General features: G+C 37.3%; 2 protein-coding genes across 16 annotated transcripts in view; one reads left to right on the forward strand and one right to left on the reverse strand.

The window, feature by feature from the left end:
* LOC120905168 (liprin-beta-2) overlaps nucleotides 1-1,428 on the reverse strand; it is a 46,295-nt gene extending 44,867 nt beyond the window's left edge. Inside the window, exons 1-2 of one of the 4 annotated variants that reach the window (XM_040316014.1) lie at nucleotides 1,310-1,428; nucleotides 113-304 (exon numbers count right to left, since the gene is read on the reverse strand). In XM_040316014.1, coding sequence (XP_040171948.1) covers nucleotides 113-212 — 100 coding nt within the window. In that variant the 5' untranslated portion in view covers nucleotides 213-304; nucleotides 1,310-1,428. Of the gene's footprint in view, nucleotides 1-112; nucleotides 479-1,185; nucleotides 1,271-1,305 lie in introns of those variants that run through there. The other 3 variants (XM_040316013.1, XM_040316015.1, XM_040316016.1) reach the window with 3 other exon arrangements.
* A 9,712-nt stretch (nucleotides 1,429-11,140) lies between these two features.
* Nucleotides 11,141-23,502, forward strand: LOC120901575 (choline transporter-like 2). 12 transcript variants are annotated; one of them, XM_040309626.1, is made up of 10 exons: nucleotides 11,141-11,272; nucleotides 16,216-16,267; nucleotides 18,674-18,796; nucleotides 18,860-19,023; nucleotides 19,096-19,291; nucleotides 19,498-19,733; nucleotides 20,812-21,209; nucleotides 21,275-21,590; nucleotides 21,679-22,336; nucleotides 22,432-23,502. In XM_040309626.1, the coding sequence occupies exons 2-10, from the start codon at nucleotides 16,234-16,236 to the stop codon at nucleotides 22,521-22,523; spliced, it is 2,217 nt and encodes a 738-aa protein (XP_040165560.1). In that variant the 5' UTR covers nucleotides 11,141-11,272; nucleotides 16,216-16,233; the 3' UTR covers nucleotides 22,524-23,502. The 12 variants fall into 12 exon arrangements, with proteins under 12 accessions (XP_040165560.1, XP_040165561.1, XP_040165562.1 ...); XM_040309627.1 differs by lacking the exon at nucleotides 11,141-11,272 and adding an exon at nucleotides 11,326-11,500; XM_040309628.1 differs by lacking the exon at nucleotides 11,141-11,272 and adding an exon at nucleotides 11,565-12,062.
* Nucleotides 23,503-23,910: the final 408 nt, after the last annotated feature.

Here is a 23,910-nt window from a genome sequence, read left to right on the forward strand (position 1 = left end):
GAGAATTTACTCGTTAACCGAAAAACTTATACTAGGGAGTATTCGTTACGAAGGGCTCCGCCGTTGTAATTGCAAAATATTTAAATTAATGGTTAAACAATCTTTGACATACCTGATATTATGCCATCCATCTGTTTTAGAACCGCTTCCAGTAATTCGTTTGCCTCCAATTCACTTGATAAGGTATTCTTTTTATCCGTCGAAGATGCCATTGTAAGAGTCGTGTGAACGGACCACTAAGCAATTTCCTGTGTCTGAATACGTATAAGTCACTTCGATTCACTTGTTCAATCTACGCACGTGCCTACACATTCAAACAATATTAGCAAAGGCGCGTGAAACAATCGTCAAACATCATACATCTCTTAATTCAATTTTTGAATTTAATAATTAAAGTCAACTTTTCACGACTAAATATCTTTCTGATCTATATAAACATTTTTATATCACAACAGATTGTAAAACTTTACGACTGAAACTTCACCAAAAAATATCAGAAAACCACGAGATGAGATTATTTTCAAAATAAGGATTACACTGTACCTCAAATTAATACGTTATGTTACTGTATTGTTTGCAAAATATATATTCAGTTGAAACGCTAGTTGTATCGAAGATGAACGTGTACCGAAAGCCTTAAATTATACAACATCAAGGAAACCTTAAAAAACGGATAACAAGTTCACAGGATTCACTCCATTATCTACAGATAAAGTATAGTTAAATTTTATCATACGGGCAACTAGGCCCGTAAATTTTAAATGTCATATTATATATTATCTATAGATTATGATAATATACAATTTGATATTTTTAAAGCACCATGATCACATAAGAGTTTTTGCATTAAAAAAACAGATTCGCTTTTACAGAAGTAATGTACATTTGTCACCGCAGTTACACATAAGCTACCAATAATAATAGCACCATTAAATACCTACAAACACTTTCTCACTCTCAGACACGGCCACACGTACACACATAAACTTAACAAAAATGTGTGATTGATACGAGTATTCTATGAATCACTTTCGTTTTTAATGCGATGACTTAAATTTAAACTCCAGCTACTATTAATTTCCAGGAAATTGCACGCATCATTACGAGTTATTAATGTCGGTTAACATAAAACGCTATGCGCGTTTATGTAGTTTAGCTATGCGCGTTAGACGCGTTGCAACTGACCTTGTTAATTTAATGCATAGCTCATTATGTTTATTGACACGTTTGATCGTGGGTTATCTACACACTGGTTAATGGTTAAAGCAACTAACTAGCTCATAATAAGTCACTTAAACAACTCACTTACGATATGGTAAAACACAGGTATTACACATCGTTCCAAACATAACTAGCTTTTACAAAAAGAACGATGTTTGCACTTTCGAGAAATGCTATTTTGACGTAGAATCAAATAATTGCACCGCAGTGTGGCCAGATAATTTTGGCGGTTTTCAGTAGCGCATCAAAATTTTATCGGTAGTTTTCGGTAGGTTAAAACTCGAAACTTAACTCGAGTTGAAAAAAGTGAAAGCGAAAGAAGTGTTAAGCGTGATGGGGGGGGGGGGGGTGCTAATGCGCAAAATTAAAGTTCCATTTCAAAAGAATATGCATCCTTTACTTAGGATATGGATTAGATTTGGTTCAGCGGTAACACAAATGAAGGTCTTTCTGAAGTGTTGATCTGAAAATGGTACTAGGAATTCTAAACCAAAGAATAACTAAGATGCTCATTCCTTTTTCTCAGTGGTGGCAAGTTCTTTTTCTTGGGGCTCCACGCGACCGCTTAGGGCCACTGCAGTGCTCCATTGGATACGATTTTATCGTCCGTGCTGTAATTTGATTTTCGCTGGATTATTTAGATTGATTTGATTGTTTGGCTGAGTTTCATCGTTCAATGAGTACAAAAAATTGAGATTTTTTCCTTTAAACCCAAATATATATACATCGGTATTTCTGGTCACTTTGCCCACAGGGCACGGCGAGCTTTTGGCGGCCACCGTCGCAAAACCGTCGCAAAACGTCAAAACCGACGTCGCCAGCGAGCGAAACTCGCAACGATTTCGAGGCGCTGGCGACGGTCGTTTTTGACGTTTTGCGACGGTTATTGACCTTTCGAGCGAGCTTTTGCCCTGCGGGCCAGTGTGGCCAGATTATATTGGCAGATTTCGGTTGGAGCACTGTTAAGAACGCAACCATTTAACCGTCTTGTGTACAACCAAAAAACATTACGTAATCGTACAACCGCCTACCCGGGTAGGCCATACAATTTATATGGAAGAATGATGTTTTTTGTGATTAAAAGAGTATATCTTTTGAATTTGTAGTAAGATTTGAATTAAAACTGTCTTATAGGTTCATAATAATGTTTTATAACATATCGTTGTAAAATTAGAATTTTAAAAATACTATCAATATTTTTTTATCAAAAATGTGCGGTAAGGTACGTGTCTGTGCTCCATCGCATGCGATTTTATCGCACGTGCTGTCAAACGCTTTTTCGTATAATATTGCGATTTTTGGGATGATTTTAATAATAAAACGATTATGAAAAATCAAGTTGAGATTGTTCCTACAAAACACCACACATTTAGTTTGACAGATAAAATCGGATGCGGCGTCCGACGAAATCAAAAATTTTTGATTCCGTCGTACGACGAAATCGCACGTCCGACGTTATCTGTCAAATCTCATATAAAATTTTGACAGGCCTTCCGATAAAATCGCATCCGATGGAGCACAGACACGAGCCGAACTCCAACACCCATACCGGCCTTGCTGCATGTTTTAAGTAGATGAATAGTCTTTTTCTAAGTTTTACTTACGTTTCTTTCAAAAGTTATATACATTTTTCAATTGTTTTGCTTGTTGTATAAACATATATGTTGACGATCCATAAAATATACTCATCTGTGTTGTGTACAGAAACAGTACAGTGTAACCGCAACTCGATGCTGTCGTGGAACTGACAGCATCCGACGTCCGAATGGCCGTTAAGGGCTTCGGGAGCGATCGGGCTACCGAGGGTTCGCACTCGATCATAGGCTGCGACCCGACACACACAACAGTCTTGTAGCATATACAGTGGAACGTCGATTATCCGGGCAGCTCGGGACCGGGCGTTTGCCGGTTAATCGATTTGCGCGGATAATGGTCTAAGAAATGTCAAATTCATATAAAAATTAAATAATCCACTAGTTTTATGATTAATTCACCTTGAATCAATCGATAAATCGTTAGTAGAATATTATTTCAATCAATAACTATAGGTTGTTGTTCATGAACAACTGTTCGTGAACAAAAATAAATTTCGAAAACACCACTAGACACTACAGAGCTGCACAAAAAACTGGTTGCCCACTTGACTATCGCAGTAAATGTTCACTGTATGTTTGAACAGCTGTCACATTTATGCGCACGGTTAAGGCGGCGCTCTAGCAGCAATCGAACACGACATCCGACACGAACAAACCCATACAATAATATGGAGGTGCACTGTCAGACACAAACAAACAAACAAGACAAACATGTCAAATCCCATACATTTTTCATGTTCGATGTCGTGTTCGATTGGTGCTAGAGCGCCGGGTAAGCCGCCCGCCGGTTAATCCGCCCCCGGATAATCGACGTTCTACTGTATATTATTTATAATAGAATATAGTGATTGATACAGAAGAGCTGCGTGTGTCCTTTAGTATCCTCAATTGTGAACCAGTCCGAAACACAAAAATCTGTTTTATTAAAAACTGGCTCCGACCGGCTCCAGACAACTTCGGAACCTCCTCCACTCCAATCCATCGGAGCCGGCTCTGCACCCACGGCTCCGAAGCTGACTCCGCTCCAGCTGCTCCGGAGCCGCCTCCGCACCAACTACTCCACGTTCACGGCTCCGGAGCCGGTTTTTACAGATTGCACCAAAACAATCATTTTAAATATTTTTTAAAACAGGAATATCCATAATTAGCTGAGTAAATAATGTTGAAAGGAATCTATAAAAAAATCGATAAGTTTTGAACATTGTTCAACAATCACACAATCACATCGGGTGTTATATTCTACACTTGCGAGATGATAGATTCGTTTTATACGCTATCATACAATCACCGACAAACCGACGTGACACTTCGAACAAAATTAGCTTCAAAAGTTGTCTCCTTATTTCAAATGAAAATACGTTAAACACTAGCGCCATCTCTAGAATGATTCGCTTACTACACTGACACAGAGAAGAAACTGCTAAATCCCCTTATTATTTTTCTTCGCAAATTCCAATGCGCAAGTGATCGCCTCACTGGTAAATGTCAGTAGTTTCGTGTGGGACACTTTTGTAACGCCAGTGTCACGTCGGTTTGTCGGTGATACAATGCCGTCTCTATTTGTTGTGGGCAGTCGTGCCGACCCCTGGACTTGCTGTGGCAGTTGCGCTGCCAACGGTCAACGTCCAGGGGGACGACAGTGTGTCACGCACTATTGAAAACCACGCAAACTATTGAAACGTTAGTCCAGAGCCGTTGGTCCGGAGCCGTTGATTCATCGCCGGCTCTGGAGCCATTGATTCGCCGCCGGCTCCGGGCTGTTGGTACGGAGCCGGCTCCGGAGCTGTTGGTGCGGATCCGGCTCTGGAGCTGTTGGTGTAGATCTGGCTCTGGAGCCGTGGGTGCCATTGGTGCACTCCAAAACACCCATTCCTATTCGGCAGTAACACTATGACAAAAGTATGAATGTATGTGTTAACTTTCAGCCAATTATATTTCGTTTGCCTGTAGTGGTTGGTATCATTTTAAAAGAGATGATTTCAGTGTTAATTTCAAAATATTGTTACACATCATGCAATAAAATTTAACTGTACACAACTGTAATACAACATTTGAAAGAAAAGAAAAAGACATAAGCATCCACTTAAAACATGCGGCAAGGCCGGTTGGGGTGTTGGAGTTACTGCACATTTTTGATAAAAAAAATATTGATAGGATTTTTAAAATTCTAATTTTACAACGATATGTTATAAAACATTATTATGAACCTTTAAGACAGTTTTCATTCAAATCTTACTACAAATTCAAAAGATATAGGCTGGTATTATTGAATCCGTTCGTAGCGGTGGCGTACGTTCCGACACTCATTTTCCTAACGTACTAGATCGTTGCTACAGTTATTCACCGCGGCGTTGTAGGACCTGGCTCAAGAAATGTGTTGCCATCCCTAGAATTTCATGTGAACGTCGTACGTTCCCGCTACAAACGGATTAAATAATACCAGTCATACTCTTTTAATCACAAAAACATCATTCTTCCATACAAATTGTATGGCCTACCCGGGTAGGCGGTTGTACGATTACGTAATGTTTTTTGGTTGTATACAAGACGGTTAAATGGTTGCGTTCTTAACGCCAGGACTCCACAGAGCATAACACGGAGCGCAACATAACAACTGACAGCTGCTAAACGCTTCAGAAAACGCTTTATTGCTGGTATCATATTTTGAACATCCTTAGTAGGCCACTCATTGCTCGTAGAAAAATCACCAGCCTACTGCGATGACCGAAAGTTAATGAAACGCTTTACCTCCTTTCCCAAGCGTTTTGGGAAGCGTTTGGCAGCTGTCAGTTGTTATGTTGCGCTCCGTGTTATGCTCTGTGGAGTCCTGGCGTAACAGTGCTCCAACCGAAATCTGCCAATATAATCTGGCCACACTGGCCCGCAGGGCAAAAGCTCGCTCGAAAGGTCAATAACCGTCGCAAAACGTCAAAAACGACCGTCGCCAGCACCTCGAAATCGTTGCGAGTTTCGCTCGCTGGCGATGTCGGTTTGCAGCAAGGTGGATTAAAAATATCAGGTGGTGGATTAGGGCCTTTGGGGGGTCGCCATAGTTGAGGGACTTTACGTCATTTTAGAACCGTTGACCATTGGTTTCCGCACACAAAGCTTAGCAAATAGAACAGATTTCTTTGTTATTATGTGCATTTTATTGTGTCTATTGATTTTATCGAAAAAACGTAATATATTAACAAAAGATTTGATGATTTGTTTATGCACGAAATTTAAAATCATGCTAGCATGAGTTCTAATCTCAAGTAAATTGTCCATGCGGCTCGTAGATAATGAGGAATTCATGTAAAATTGAAAAAAATAATGATTTCTTAATTTTTATCATCAAAAATGTCGAAAACACAAAGAATTATAGAATAAATTCACAGAATAACACAAAATAACACACTTTAATGTATGTTGCAATGTTAAATAAGAACTCACAAAGTCCAAAATATATTTTTAAAGAATATTTATTCGAAAAAATGGGGTAGATAAATTATATGAACAAATTTAATAAATGTAAACAAAGTTTGAATCCTGGGGACCTTACGTCAAGTGACGAATTGTCAAAATGCACTAGAGTCCACCACCTGATATTTTTAAACCCACCTTGGTTTGCAGTACATGCGACGCCGGTTTTGACTTTTTGTGACGGTTTTGCGACGGCCCGCCATGCAATTGACAGCGATTTGCGAGGGCGCGCGAGGGCTCGCACGCCATACAAGTTCACCGCCCCAGAGCCCTCGCATTAAAGAGCTTGCGAGCCTTGGTAGTTTTTTCACACCTAGTTTTAGCAGTTATAATTATAGCACCCCGAGAGCAGGTATAACAGTGCGATTTGTAGCATACTAAACACCTGAATTTTGAAATTTTATTTTGCAAAAATCCACTAAACTGGATATGGTTATCTTTTCGACGAATAACACGGCAAAAAATATAATTTATGAATAAAAAATAATATTGTTGAAAATACCATAAGATCTCAAGCAGATGATAGAACTCGCAACCCTCGCAATGTTTGACGGGGGTGGCCGCCAAAAAGCTCGCCTGACCTGCGGACCAGTGTGGCCAGATTATATTGGCAGATTTCGGCAGGAGCACTGTTCAGAACGCAACAATTTAAATTTAATCAATTATTTTAATGATTATCCTGCTAGCAAAGAGAATGAAAAAGTGTGCGACTTTCAGACGAGGGGCATGTAGACGCAGGGGGAGACGGTTGGAAATACACGGAATTACGCAGAGCCGCGAGCGTGTTTTGGTTTCCACACAGTTTTTGCACTCACACAATTACACATGTGTGAATGTGTGCGTTCACTTTCAGCCTGCCATCTCAGTTTGGTTTTCTCACAGCGGCATGGTGGTATCGGTGTCTCGCTCGCACTAGTGCAGCTTGTTCGGGAAGAAACGGAAAGGACGGGGTATGAGGAAAATACAATGAAACAGCGCGAGCGAGCGTTCTTTTCAGTGAGAGCGCCTCGTGTATTTTAAAGGCATGCAAGAGAGCGCCGGTCTGGTGGTACAGTCGTCATCTCGAACGACTTAATAACATGCCCGTCGTGGGTTCAAGCCCCGAATAGACCGACCCCCCATAGGTAGGATTGACTATCCTGCTATGGTACCAATAAGTCACTGAAAGCCAAGCCTACTTCACTAGTGGGTACAGGCAGGCCTTGACCGGCAGCGACTGTTGTGCCAAATGAAGAAGAAGAATGAGCAAGAGAGCGCATTCTCCCTGTGGTAGCGCTCCATCCGCCAATCATTAATTATCAGCCCAAAACAACGGACTTCGGATCTGATCTTGGGCCGGACCCCCTCCGTGTGTTTCTACCTTCCCCTCGCCTGAAAATTTCATTCTCTTTATCTGTCGGGTAAGCTTTAACCGCCGACAGCGAGATTCAAATTCAAATTTAAATGACTTTCTTTGACGAGAAATTTTCGGAATCCACGCAACTGACATTTTCTACTTATTATGAACATTAAATTTTAACGGATAAAAAGTGCCAGGCAAACAAACGTGCATCAGCGCGTTAAGTAACAAATGTGGTTAACAATCCTTGAAATAGCATCCCAAGCCGCACAGATTAAGCTTAAACGACTGAAAAATCAAATATCTGTGATTTTCGGTAGGATAAATGGAAAATCGGTAGTTTTAGGGCGGTCATCTGTGAATCGGTAGGCATGTAAAAAATCGGTAGGAATACAGATAAATCGGTATTTCTGGTCACTCTGTGTGTTGGTGCCGTCCATTGCATTAGACAGCGTGACAGCTAAATCTGAATGCCTTTTTACACGGTGTAATGCTATCTACTCGATTTTTTTAAAGGAATCCCGTCAAACATTGCGAGGGTTGTGAATGATTTCATCTGCTCGAAATCTTATGATGTTTTAAATAATCTTTAGTATGTAGTATTTGTCGAAAAGATCACTATTTAAATTTTTGTGGATTTTATAAAATAAAATGACCAAATTCAGGTGTTTAGTATCCCGTCAAACATTGCGTGGGTTGCAAGTGGTATCATCTGCTCGAAATCTTAAGATATTTTAAAAATATTTTAAAATATTTTTTTTTTTATTCATTAATTCTTGTATTGCTGTGTTATTTGTCGAAAAGACCACTATTTACGTTTTTGTGGATTTTTTCAAAATAAAATCTCAAAATTTAGGTGTTTAGTAAGCTATAATTGGCAATGTTATACCTGCTCTCTATAATTGTGGAGTGCTATAATTATAACTGCTAAAACTAGCGGCGAAAAAACTGCCTAGGCTCACAAGCTCTTTAATGCGAGGGCTCTGGGGCGGTGAACTTGTATGGCGTACGAGCCCTCGCGCGCCCTCGCAAATCGCTGTCAATTGCATGGCGGGATGAACTTTCCGGCCGAAAAATAACGCGTGTTATTGTAAACAAAAAACAACCGGGTTTTGTTTCCCTAAATTTTGATGAAAATACTTAGAAAACTTATGAGATATTTGTGTAAAATTGTTATTTTGTTCTGCAGAAGCGTGACGTGACACTTCGAACAAAATAAGCTTCAAAAGTTGTCCACATATTTCAAATGAATATACGTTAACCGTCATGTGCACGACCGCTTACCCAGATAAGTTTCGCATCTTTATTCCAAAATAACTTTGGATTTAGAAATCGTATCGACTTCAAATTTTAAAAATGATTCAGAAAAGATGTTTTCTAACCATGTGCAAAAAAAAAAATATGAAAAATGTTAGAATATTTTTTTTAAATTATTTAAGTTTATATGTCCTTCACAAGTACAACCGCCTACCCGGGTAAGCCATGTATTTTGTACGGAAGAATGATGTTTTTCGTGGTTAAAAGCGTATATCTTTTGAAATACAGGCGGTCCCCGAGATACACGGTTAATGCCCAAATAGCCAGAATTGCTCCCAAATAGCCAGCTCGTACTTTATAGCTGATTTAGGGCTGTTTAACGAAAAATCGTTCCGATGTCGTACTTTGTAGCTGATTAAGAGATAGACGGTACTTTGCGGAGCTATGGAGCTTTTTAACAGGCACATGGTACTCTTTGGAACTTTGCGGCTGATTAGCACTATGTGTAAGGTTCATGATGGAACTTTAAGGCTTGTTAAGAAAGGGTACTGAACTTTGTGGAACTTTATAGCTTTTTAATGCATGACATCGGTACAAGGTGGCTCTTGACAAAGTGTCAAAGACGGACGCCGGCAATAATCACATTGCTGCTGCACAAGTTAGATTCGTTAATTGAAGAATGAATATTGAGTGAAGTGATTGTGAAGTATCAGTAAATTGTGTAAAATTTTGTGTAATTCATCAATACAAAGGATTTAAAAATATACACATGTGTTTAAACGAAACAAATCTTGTTGTTTATTTCATCGATGACGCTTGCTTGAAAATAAAACACAAAGAAAAATAATCCCTGGCACCGTGGCATATGAGTGCAAAATGTTGAACAAAACTCTCATTCACTCCATAGCAACGTCCATCACTAAACAATTCAATTTCAATTTAATGAGTTCAATTTAACTGTCAAAATTTTCCCATAGCTTTCTGTCAATTTACTATAAACGCATCAACCCATTTGTTCTCTTTCAAAGACCTTGTTCTATACAACAATAAAAACTATAAATTTTTTTCTGAATATGTCATTAGATGTGTGTGATTTTTTCAAAAGCAGAGTTTTGCATACAAACGCCATTATACACAAAAATAGGTTATACATGTAGTATTCACTGCAGTATACATTAAGAAATCCGCACGATCAATAACTCGCATCTCGATAATCCACACTTTTAACAAACAAAATCATGAGGTGAATAGTGTTCGGTCAAAAGTAGTGAACTTCAGTAGAACGTCGATTATCCGGGCTGCTCGGGACCGGGCGGATGCCGGTTAAACAATTTTCACGGATTATGGCACAACAAATGTCAAATTCATATAAAAATTATAAAATTAACTGGTTTTAGTAAGAATTCACCTTAAACCAATCGATTAATCACTAGTAGAATATTTTTTATAGACCAACTGTCAAATTCATGCGCACGTTTAAGCGTGCGGCCGGTTAATCCGTCCCCGGATAATCAACGTTCTACTGTAAATATCTTTCTATTTATTAAATTAAAAGCTTTCATTGCTCATAATGAAAATGTATGTAATGTAACAATTAACTCATGAACCGCGACAAAAATAAAAAAGTTAAAAAAAAAACGTCAAAACGTCATTCGATAATCCGCACTCAATCAAGTGCGCACTACCGTGCTTATACTGTTTTTCAAATAATACTTGGCATTTAGTAAGTCTTTGCTTAAACCGTTTTATAGGATCTCGGCCGTCGGATTTTGTCCACAAGTTGGAACTTAGAAACCCTTAGTATGTTTAAGTCAGCATATCAATATCGTAATATTATTAACTATATTGCAACTTGTAAAACTAATCTCATTTTGATTGTTGCATTGATTTCGTCGGGAAATATGGTGTATATGTCAAATATTTAACTATGTTGTTATTTATGTTTTGTACAAGGTGAGAATTATACATTGAGCATTTAGCCACTGTTTAAAACGTAACGATCTTCGTCTGTTTATTAACACATATAATACTTAGTTGCACAGCCAACGGCTATAAAATGTAAAAAAACAACTTGAATGTTCTTGTAACGTAAACATTTGAGGTAGATAGTACTTAAATTCCTAAGTTTTTCCATCAAACTGCACACTTGGAAAGTCATCAACCACATAGGTCCGTTGCATCTCGACGAGACTGCTTTAGTGTGATTGTCAAGGCAGTCGTTGCTCCGAAACAGAAACGAGAGAGTCGTGAGAAATCAATGTGGCTAGTGAGCGAGCGCGAGAAACACCAGCGTGATAGAATAAAGAAACCGGTCTAATATACACACATTTTCATTCGTTATTTTGCTGTGAGTCAGTTCAGTTCGCTTCGGAAATTCGGCCGGACAAACGATCAGGTACGAATATAACAGCCATGCTTTGGCTTTGTTAAAGCAGAGCAAGTGTTGTTTTTTATGTGTTAGTGGTATTCAACACTGAGCCACAATGTTCAAACGATGTAATTTGCATCCAATTGTGTATTTACAACTGTACAGTAACACAATTATTCAAAGCAGCGCGATAGTAAAAGGAGAAAAGTCGAAAGAGAAAGTGGTTTCCAATCGTGGTTTCGTGGTGAAAGTGTTGTAAGATATAAACAAACCGAGTTTAATCAATCAATATGCAATCCCACGTGAATAGTTATCATAGAAGAAATCAAAGTGCAGTTCATTCTCGAGTGCATTGTATTTTCAAAAACAAAGAGAGGTCGCAGAACTCTCTAAGCACCACACACATACCACAATACATTATGGTTGATTACTTCGGCGGCCAAAGGGCGCAGCATTCGCAGATCTGATGAAATAGGAGAGTAGAAAGTGTGTAGCATCTTTCACTCCAACTTGCACGAATTGTGCAATTGAGAATAGGATAACAACACAAACACAGAGATAGCCTTCCCATGTTCTCGATTCTCTGAGTTTGTTATATTCTCTTTGTGAGAGGCACTTCAAAGCATCCATAGCTAACGCACGAGTTACTATTTATGAACCGGTTTAAAACCCGCTAAATTTGCAGACCGCCTAGTCAGCTGACGGGCACAAGATAAAACAAGGTCAACAGTTTGTTTTTAGTTATAGGGCGAAGAACAACGACGTATTCAAATATTGTAATAATGTTTCGTAATAGTATTGATGAAACCATTTTGCGGTTTGTATCGATTTAGTATGAATCTTATACACAGTACGCGCCAGAATTTTCCATAAAATATACAAATACGTTCAATATTGCTAATGTAGCTTGCACATTTGGCGACTTACAACTACCTGTTGAGTTCCATTTGAAAAAATAAAATAAAAAAGTGATTCATACGCTCAAATGCATGCCGAGAGTGGCCGCTATAATTCTTTCTGAATTGTCTTTGTTGTCTGGCATATTGTGCAATGGTGTAATTGTTTCGTTCGCTACTGCTCGGTATCAACGAATGCTTTATTCCAAATGGCCAAGCATGGAATTTGAGTTTGACTTAACCTTAACCAATTGGAGATGCCAGCGCCGCCGTTTGACAGCTCGTGTGCGTTAAACTTGGTATAGAAAAAATAGACATCATTTTTTTTTATATGGACTTTCACGCAAACTCTAAACTTTTCCAGATGTCGCCACTGCGGCGCTAGCAGTCCCAATTGTGGAATCAGTAAATTGGCACAACAACAATGAATGTGGATGTATATGCCATTATCCATTCGCATGTGTGTGTGTGTGTGTGTGTGTGTGTGTGTGTGTGTGTGTGTGTGTGTGTGTGTGTGTGTGTGTGTGTGTGTGTGTGTGTGTGTGTGTGTGTGTGTGTGTGTGTGTGTGTGTGTGTGTGTGTGTGTGTGTGTGTGTGTGTGTGTGTGTGTGTGTGTGTGTGTGTGTGTGTGTGTGTGTGTGTGTGTGTGTGTGTGTGTGTGTGTGTGTGTGTGTGTGTGTGTGTGTGTGTGTGTGTGTGTGTGTGTGTGTGTGTGTGTGTGTGTGTGTGTGTGTGTGTGTGTGTGTGTGTGTGTGTGTGTGTGTGTGTGTGTGTGTGTGTGTGTGTGTGTGTGTGTGTGTGTGTGTGTGTGAAGGGGGTTGGGGGGGGTATATGTGTGTACAAGCAAAGATCTATAGCTTTGTTGTACCAGAGGAATATTAAAAACAAGATCTGCTCTTAAGATATTTATCAGTTTTACGATTTCATATGAATTGAGTTATTTGAGTTGTCTACAGTTGATTTGAATATCAGAAGCTTTAATATATACGGCGATTTTTATTTATTTACTTTCATTTCATGTTCGCAGATTCCTAATACAATTCCTTATAAAACTTCAAATAAGGCTTTAAATTATTATAAACTGCTTTTTTTAATTGTTTACTTATTGAATGCTGTATTGGAACTCTTTACCAACTGCTCTTAAAACTCGAGCTCGAATAAAATGTACCAAGGAATTAATTAACTGAAGAACCATTTACAAATTAGTCTAGTAAATCTATTGTGTAAAGACCGGCGTTATGACTTGCGTACGTCTGTACACGGAAGAAGAAGAAAAAGTAATTATAATTGATAACAAAAATCACTAAGCTTAAGTGTGTGCCTAACACAGTTAAGTTTGTATTACTATGTTTGCTTCATTGTACAGATTTTATTTCGAATCAATTCCATCTGACAAACATCCGCCGGTTGAACTGTTCGAACATGTTTAAAAATAAATAACATTCTGTGCTCGACCATTCCCCGTCGAAGAAAATCTCACTGCTATATTCATACATAATTACATCATTTTTATTTCCCACTTTTTGTTCTTTTCATTACACAGCATGAACTTCCGTTAGCATTGTAAAAACCGTTTGGCCTTATTAAATTCAATAATCCAAAGCCGAAGTTATTCCGTCTTTAATAGGTTTAAATGTTTTTTTTTTGAACTGAAGTCCGGCAAAGTCCTACTCTGTTTGTAAACTTATTCATTTATTATTGATTAATTCGGATTAAAATGGTTAGCTTTCTCAACATTTGTTGTTCTAGACCGGCCTTAGTAACTAATGTTCAAAGCACTAAGTTAATTGTTAGGTTTACCTATCAGTAGGCAGGTTATGTGTATGGGTGGTTCGATCCAATGGGGCTTGAACCCATCATATACATGTTTCGTTTTTTCACGCGCTTTACAGGGGTTTCCAAGCCACTTTATAAAGCGAACGTCATTGTCCATCGCTTGTATGATGTATATGTGTTTCAACTGCTATCACGTATTGTATTTCATTAACAATACATTCCACATGATTTTCAATGCAAAGTGAATAGGAAAATCCTGTAATCAGGGGAAATACTATTTTTTTCCCGTAGTACAGTTGTAAACTCTTACTACTTAATAATATGTCCTTCATGAATTCAAGCTTGGTCCGTTCTAATCCCGTGATTCTCAATTATGTCTCGAATAGGCGGGCATGTCCGCGTTAGACGTTACGCCAAATAAAAGAAGAAATATAGCTACAGTTTAGAACGTTCGGTTCGACCATTGCAAGGCGTACTTAGTCAGTTTTCAAAGAGAATAGCTTAACAGGGTTTCAGAGTAAATTTTCAATGTTAGCCATGTCAAGCATTTTTCACAGCTTGCGAAATGCTTTTCATCGCTGTCTATTGTTGTCTGTGCATCACATTAATTTTTCAAGACCTCCTCATAACACGTCACAAGCTGATGTGAGTTTGGGGGGTTTTACGATACATGTTTTCGAAGGCGATCGATGCTCCGAAGTTTCTTAAAAGTACTATCACAAACAGAAAAAAGGAAACGATTTTAAAATGCATCTTTGTTTGCATAAAAATGCTGAAATCCCTAAAAGTGAAACGTAATTATTAATTGGATAGAACTCGAATGATGAATACTGTTCCACTAAGGGCTTTATATGTATTGAAAATCATATGAATGAACTGAAAATGTAACGATAATCAAATACAATCTGTGACAGCTATGGAAAAACAACTTGTAGCTATAATACTGTTCACATTATATTCTAAACGATGTTTAGATATTACATGCAATGTAGAAGATCCATTCCTTTTTTTCTTCTAAATATCTTTAAAATAGATTTAATAAAATAGATAGTTCCAATTACTTAGCTTCGATGATTTTTTTAGCACATCATACTACCAAAACCATATTACGAAATGTAAAAAAAACCGGTATGCAACTTCACCCAAGATACATTTCAATAGTCTGAAACACATCTAGGCCACAACTATTATCTGTAACTTATCATTACGTTACGCTTGTACCTTTTTATGCTAAATAAGGTTGATTAAATGTTGTGACATTTATGAAATGTCGTGAGGCACGTGAACTAACGTAAATGGTATCTATGTATATCAATCCAATTGAATTGAAATCATAATCGGATAATTAGCGTCCTTCTCAGTTTTTATCACACGACCTATTATCAAAGATTTTTGAGGAAATCTTTAGCATACAGTATTTTCCCGAGTTATGCGAATAATAGGTTCCAGAGATATTCGCGTAATTCGCGTATTTTCGCGTATGTCGAATATCGCTTTTTAACGCGGCAAAATATAGTTGATCAATTGTCATTTTTTGGGCCGGTCTGGTGGTGCAGTCCTCAACTCGTGCTTAACTTAGCAACATGCCCGTCATGGGTTCAAGCCCCGAATAGACCGTGCCCCCATACGTAGGACTTGACTATCCTGCTATCGTAACAATAAGTCACTGAAAGGCGAGCCCACTTTCCTAGTGAGTACAGGCAGGTTGTTGTGCCAAAGAAGACGAATGGTTATTTTTGGTTTAAGTTGATCTTATATACAAGAAAATTTGGATATTTCTAACTTTTTAGCTGTTTCAAACTTTTAGCATTTATTTTTCATTTGGAAATTGTTGGAGATAACTGCACGGAATTGACATATAAACTATCAACATATTAAAATTGGCGTATCTCAAATTCACGCAACTCGAGTGTCTCGTATCTCTGGGAAATACTGTACTTCAAATAAAGCGCCTGCCTATAGGTAGAGGACAATGATTCATGATACTATTTACGGAAATCGCTTCTAATACTTCATCAGCCACTTAAAGCAAACCTACAAAGAAATGTTGTTGTTTGCAGTTGCGATACAAACTAAATCACTCGTGTAGAGATAAAGAACACGGTTGCCCAGTACAAACTGTAGCATTTAACGAAATAAAAAGAATCAGAAAGGCACTGGGTGAACATAATGGCTAGATCAGCGGTTTATAACCGGAAATGCACCCTACATCACAGGAAAATCTGGGCAAGGTTTTGTTCAGTAGTGATTTAATTGTGTATTAACTTGTTATCTTTTGTTTTTGTATTTTATCTATAGGCGAACTATTTCTGCATAATGCCCTGCTGTGCAAATAGTGACAAAGGGCTAGGTGAGTACAGTGTTTATGTATAATAAAGTACAGTGTTTATGTTATATATGTATTATTGTTTAGTGTTTATGTATTATTTATAATATATATATATATATATATATATATATATATATATATATATATATATATATATATATATATATATATATATATATATATATTTTTTTTTTTAATTTTAATGCTTTTCATTCTGTGTGATGTTGTAGTTAACACAAATCTTATATTATTCTATTTGCTATTCCAATCATTTTTCCATGTTTGTCTAAGTTTAAACATTCTGAAATTTTGTGCAAATACGTTACTTGGTGCGTTCAAATTTACGAAACATAAAATTCGTAACAAACTACAAGCAGCACATACACGTTTATAGATCCCGCCAAAATGAAAACGACTAAACGAATTATTATAAAGTGTCTAAGACAGTCAAAAAGTGCATTCGATTCGATGGTTATAATTTTGTAGCATTCGCTGGAATAGAATGAACACATTCTCTATCACATTGTAATTGTCGACATAAGTATGTTTACATGTTTCGTCACTTGTGAAGCATTACTATTTTGGGTGGAATTTAATTGCATGGAATTTCAGGACTCACAAACTGATTTTTCATTTGTAAACTAAATGCTAGGCGGAATATATCGAATGATAATGAAAGATTCAATTTCAATATTACATCTCTCCCATTTCAATACGTACATGCGCTATCGGGCGAGGAAATATATGGGTGGCAGTACGGGAATAATGAGATAAATACACATCTAAAACGACATAGTTTTTTACGTGTACAGCTGTGTAAAGGAGACGGAAATTTTGAAAGAGAAATATAAAGAGAAAGAGAGAGACAATCAAAGATAGCAAGAGAAACTTAAAGAGAGAGATGTGAAAACGAGAAGGAAAGAGAGAGAGAGAATGAGCGATCCTTTAAAGTAGATGAAACACATTACAGCAATAATTAGCGATCGAATGCATCAGGTTAGATTTCTATATATGCAGTGACCTTGAGCCTGATCTGGTGCATATAGTAGCCTCGTGCATTTAAGTACAAAACTGCATCCCAGATGCGGTTGCATTCGAACCCAGCGATAGAATAGTTTACTCCAAGTAAAGCATCAGGCAACAGTAGCTTTAAATGCATGTCGTCATATAAAGCCTACCTGCGTAGTCAGCAATGTACATGTGTCGGCTGTTGTGTCACTTGATTCTGGACCTAAGGATAGGACAATCAGTATCGTTTTGCAGCTCAGTGCGGTCAGCTGTCGATCGAACGCTGATCTTCAGTGTGATAGTGAGGCAAACGATCGAACCTCAGCTTTGTTAATACAACTCTTTGAACAAGTGTGGTGTACAGATTGCGTCTCGTGAGAATAAAATTGTATGCGTAGGTGTGACTGTTTGTTAGCAAACGGTGTGAAGTTTGATGGTGCGCTAGCATACACCAAAAAACTACCATAACATTTAAGGGGCTTCTTGCTTACGTAGACAATGACGTGCTTTGCGTGTAAAAACTAGACAACCCGATTTATACGTGGTCACATTTCCGAAATAGTTTATGTTTTAGTTATTCTAAGCACAGTTGTCATAATAGAGCTATTTTACTGTCATTAAAATAAAAAAAAAGTTGCCAATGTGCCAAATGGGGTCACACGTACCTACATTTTTATACATTATTTTTCTTGTATTTCAAAAAAGTGTATTTCAAAAGTTGATTTGTCTATGTAAAGAATAAATCATTTTGTATAAATAAAAAAGATTCAGTCCTTGTCCCATTGTTATAACATGTACATCTTAGGAAAAATAATGTATCGTTAACCTAACACATATTTGATATATCCATATCACATATGTATTTCTGACACCTAAACTTCCTGGTATACCAATGCTTTCAATTCCACGTACCACGCAAAACTGCTCATGTTTTGTTGATGTTTTCAACCCATACTGTATGAGTAACGGTTCGACGCGTTCCATACCAACACAAGCTAGAAATGGTTTTATACACATGCCTGCGTTTATTTTAGTAATCTCCAAATTGATACAGTGAGATAAATGCGTTATCTTATCATATTTACTTTTTCCACGCGTTGAAGAATTCCAAAAGACAAACAAACTGCATTAAGTATTTGGACTGCAGAAGAGAGTGATATTGAAATTCATTACCAATTTGTACCATGGGGTTGTGCTGTGGCAGTACAGATCGTGTTACAAAATATTCTAAAGAAGACATTCAACAGCCAACTGAAAGTAAGCCGTTTATGTTTTAGATTCTTTTTTTTTTATAGAGGTTTTGAGCCGATTGGCCTCATTCGCCTCTTTTTTTAGTTTCAATGACACACTTAATGTTATAAATATTATAAATGTGCTCGTTTACCCGAATGTCGTCTGTTTAATCTCATTTCACTACAGGTGAACCACTCAAATATGATCCTGACTTTAAAGGACCTCTATCCAAAAGGTCCTGTACGGATCTTCCGTGTTTATTTTTGTTTGTTACTTTTCTCTGCGCCTGGGGTTACGTAGCGTACTATGGTAAGTAGAGTTAACTAACGCACGGCATCACAAACTTGATAAAGCTTCATTTCTTTTACGTAGCTGTTCAACATGGCGATTTAAATCGATTGCTTGTGCCAATTGACTCAGATGGACGAAAATGTGGCGTAGATAGCGAAGTTCGTGACGAACCTTACCTTGTGTTTTTCAACATAACTGAATGTGCTAAAATCGATGTGCCTATTTCAGGATGCAGCACTACACAGGTTGGTATGGCGTTCAACGCATTTGTCAACAGTCCATAATAAATTCCATTATTGTATTGATTTTTTTTGCAGGTTTGTGTAAGTCAATGCCCAAATCAAGATTTTGATTTCGAATCCGCAAACTGCAATCCTTCCAATGTTAATGAAATCCGTTCCAAATTAATATGTAAGCAAAATGTTAAGAAAACCGACCTAACGACATGCCAAATTATTCGACAATATATCAAATCACAGAGATGCGCACAGACAATGCAAAAAAGCACTCCATGTAAGTATCAACCAACTATTTCCAATCCATGCTTAAATTCATGTAGCCATGTGTTGTCTGTTATATCTGTAACGCATGTACTGTAGTCATGAACAATTTGGATTCCAACATTTACCTTAAAAATATTGATAAAGTATCCAACGGGCAATGGCTGATATGAGATATGACTTCCTCTTTAGTTAACCTTTAACCATTATTACTTCCAGTGGTAAACCGATGCGTTTCTAACATTCCGGAGGGACAATGTACTCTCATACCGAAACAGTTTCGACAACAGCCGCCCATTACAAGTACCAAATTTCAAACCTCAGCCGAACAGTGTAAAGAACAACGCGAACTTGAAAATATTTTGGAAGAAAAAATTTCTAAACTACAATCTTTTTTGGCAAGATACGTGAATAATCTCATATCCGTTCTAACGAAAAACAATAGCGTGCATCAGGTTTGTGTTTTTTTCCGTTCGTTCGCTTTTGTTGTGTTTTATTATATATTTCACATCGAAATCTTTCACCCTGTAGTTTTAACACAAGCTAATAACCAAGTTAAAACAGTTATTATACATTGTAACAAATTAGCTCTTAAGCCACTGTCTTTCATTTACACTCTTAGGGAATTTACAGGCTTCTTTTTTTAGTAAATAACGCTTACTAATTCCCACAAAACAAACATATTATTCACGTAAACATTTTCCTTGAAATGCAGTAATACTTATATTGACTTCGTCGTCTTTTCTTTTCATATATTCTTTGTAACAATTTCGTACTTTCAAAATCATCTATGACCATGACATTATGCCACGATCGGGACTGTGTATGGTTTGTCAGTCTCAAAACGATGCATTCCTGACATGGGGACAATCACTAATGGGGCTCGTAATGTCCAGCGATCAATAGATGTGGCGATAAAAAATTTGAAACTTTTTATCGGGGTAGGTGCACTGCCATTGTTGTGAAACGATGGTTTAGCCTTTCTTATTCATTCGTGTAAATATTCTCTAATTCTCTAAATCCCTGTAACGTTACATGATACGGTTTTTCTTAATATATTTTAAATATAGCACTATTTTAAGTAAATTTGTTGCTATTATTTTTTTTTCAATTATAACATTTATCTTTTAATTATAAAGTTAAAATATTTAAACTATCATTTGGTATTGCAAACATTAAAAAAAGGCAATCTTAAACATAATCCTTTAATTATTACTCCTTATTTAATAACAATCCACGATATCACCGTTCTTCTAACTTTGTTCTATGCGAATGAATGGATGAAGCTTTATTTGAATCTACACTCATTTTCACTCATCATTATTCGTAAATTTAAATAATTTAACATTCATTTTGTTATTTCTTTGTTAAGGATGAGCATACTACGACTATCTCCATTATTTCCTAAAATGTACTAACCAAGTAGATTCTATAGCAGTAATTTCAGCAATATAAGCAATGCTATAAACACTAGATTGAACATTATTTTCATTATTGAATAATATTTTTGTATGCGTTCTGTCTGTATTTCAGACTAGTCAAATGATAGTGGAAGATATTTTGGAATCTTGGCGCATGATATTAGTTTTCATAGCATGTTCTGTCTTGGCTAGTTTAATTCTCATCGCGATGCTTCGATGGATAGCAAAACCTCTAGTATGGATTTCGATTATTGGAGTAATTACTGCGCTAAGCTATGGAGTTTACTACAGCTTCCGGCAATACCAGCAAATCCGTGCCAATCCGGTAGCAGCACATGTGAACGTGTCTCCAAATCTTAGTTCTTTGGTAAATTCCTGGTTTAAGTCAGATCAAACCTGGCTGTGGATACTGATTGCCTTATCAGTTATATTGATCGTCTTACTATTGGTTGTATTGGTCTTACGAAAAAGGATCGTGATCGCCATCGCCCTTTTGAAGGAGGGCAGCAAGTGAGTAAAAAGATTAAATACTTGAACAGCTGCTCTTCTAAATATAAGCTACATTTATTTTTCAGAGCTGTTAGTGCCAGTTTTTCGACAGTATTCTTCCCCCTTGTACCATGGATATTGCAGGCTGTGGTTATTGTATTTTCTTTATTAGTACTTTTATTCTTAGCATCTATTGGTGTTCCTGTATACAAGGTAAATGGACTCAACTCGTCTTTAACGTGCGTTTGCACAAATGGATATATGGAAGGTGACATATGTGATCCAGTCGCATTCAATGAAAATTGTCGAGACACTAGTAGGATCTATGATCAAGAACGATGTCTTGATGCTGCATGTCACTTTCAAGAGGTGGATACCCCAGGTATAGTTAGATTCTTCCATGTAAGTATCATCCTGTTGTGTTATTCAGAAATATTGTAAGCTCATGGTAAAGCAACGATCCTATCTTTTTTGTTCATTTCAATTTCAGGCTTTAAACGTGATTGGATTTTTTTGGTGTATTTGTTTTGTATCCGCATTCAGCGAAATGGTGCTTGCTTTCACATTCGCCACATGGTACTGGACGCGCCAAAAATCACGCCTTCCATTCTTTGTGTTGACGCGTGGCGTTACACACACGGTTTACTATCATCTTGGTACATTGGCTTTCGGATCGTTGATTATTGCTATTTGCAAAATTATTCGAGCCATTCTCGAATATGTAGACCATAAACTTAAGCGGTACGATAATGGATTCACTCGTGCTGTGTTGTGCTGCTGTCGATGCTTTTTTTGGTGCTTGGAAAGTTTTTTGAAATTTTTAAACAGAAATGCCTACATTATGTGTGCAATCTACGGGAAAAACTTCTGCTCAAGTGCAAAAGATGCATTCAGCTTACTTACGCGAAACGTGCTCCGAGTAATTGCATTGGACAAGGTTACGGGATTCCTATTTTTCTTGTCTAAGTTACTCCTTGCTTCTGGAATGGCAGCCGTAACGTACACGTATTTTGATAGTGATCTACCAAAGATGCAACTAAATTACCCTTTTGTGCCAGCTGTACTCGTTTTCATTGGAACGTTCATTATTGCGTCCATATTCTTCAGCGTTTACTCTGTTGCTGTTGACACCTTATTTTTGTGTTTTTGTAAGTATCTATGCAAGCGACGTATGGCTTACACGAGAATACGCATTAAATACATACATATTTTAATATTTACTATTAAACTCTCTCCATGACAGTGGAAGACATAGAACGAAACGATGGCAGTGCCGAACGACCGTTTTATATGTCCAGAGGATTGCAAAAAATATTGGGGAAGAAGCAAAAGTAAATTGAAGATATCACCAAAGATTTATTGTCTACCGTCAACACTGTCGCGGGGTAGCAGCACCAATCAACTGCAGTTCTTCCTATGGACTATTTGGATAATGCGTGACCAAGCAAATATTTCCACGCACATAGAATTCTAAACCTTTAAGCCAATACAGCCCATTTGTAAATATTTGGATGAAACAGCTGCTTAATAGTGTATATCATTTTGTTCACATATGAACTAGTTTAAGTCTATATTTTGATACTAATTTATACATAATGCGTACCATGGGTATGATGAAATGAAATTCAACGAGAATTTAGAAGAACAGATGAGAGTAGGCATTTAAATCAAGAATATATTGTGATTGATAATATTGGTGGATCTTATAAGAATTCAAAACTCATAAATGCAAATTACACCTTGATAATTTTCTAATGTATTGAATATTTCTACAACCATCACTAGATGAATTGTAATTATTATATACATACAGTAATTTACAGTAAGTAAAAAACTATACGACCAAAGTATGTACTGTTCGGTAAATATTGGAAATTCATATCTGGAATTGATAGTGAAACATTAGATTGTACTATAATGATGATCAAAGGAACAGATTTCTTGTTTTGACAATGGTATAGTAATGAAAATATCAATTTTTCAAATTTAACTTACACCAGTGTTTTATTCATAATGTTGTGGAAAACATTGAAGAAAGCATAAAAACTCGGTGTTCTTATAGTTTTGAAAAGAATTGTATACACTAATATTCAATGTGAAGCAATACGTTCTAGCCTTTCCTTCTGAATAAAAAGAAACTGTAAAACAGGCGTTTTGAAATCTAGAAATCATAAGAAGCAATTTAAACGGAAAAGTCTGCCAATGGTGTTCTATTGTGGTTTAAACCAAAGCATGGGGAATATGTTTCATAAATATTAATAAATTGTGGAATTTCATCGATCGTTGAAAATAAACTGACACTATTTTAAATAAAGTCTAGTATTCTTCTTCTTTCACACAATAACCGTTGTCGGCCAAGGCCTGTCTGTACCACTTATGAGTTTCGGTTTTAGTGACTTATTTATTACTATAGCATGATAGTCAGTCCTACGTATGGGGGCACGGTCCATTCGGAGCATGAACCTCCCCTCTCTCTCTTGTTGGCCTGCACGCGATAGAGCACGTCGATGTGGTATGGCCCGGGCAACAATCATTCTCCAGGATGATCGGTCCCTGGCTGCAGCCTCCCATCCATGCAGACACCCGATCTCTAACAGGTCTTACTTCACCTGGTCCAGCCATCGAGTTCGCTGTGCTCCCCTGCGCCTTATGCCGAACTGGGGATCGCTGTCGAACACCTTCTTGGTGGGGCATGAGATCCTCATGACATGCCCCAGCCATC

This window comes from Anopheles arabiensis, chromosome 3 (genome assembly GCF_016920715.1).
Source record: "Anopheles arabiensis isolate DONGOLA chromosome 3, AaraD3, whole genome shotgun sequence".
Taxonomy (NCBI): domain Eukaryota; kingdom Metazoa; phylum Arthropoda; class Insecta; order Diptera; family Culicidae; genus Anopheles; species Anopheles arabiensis.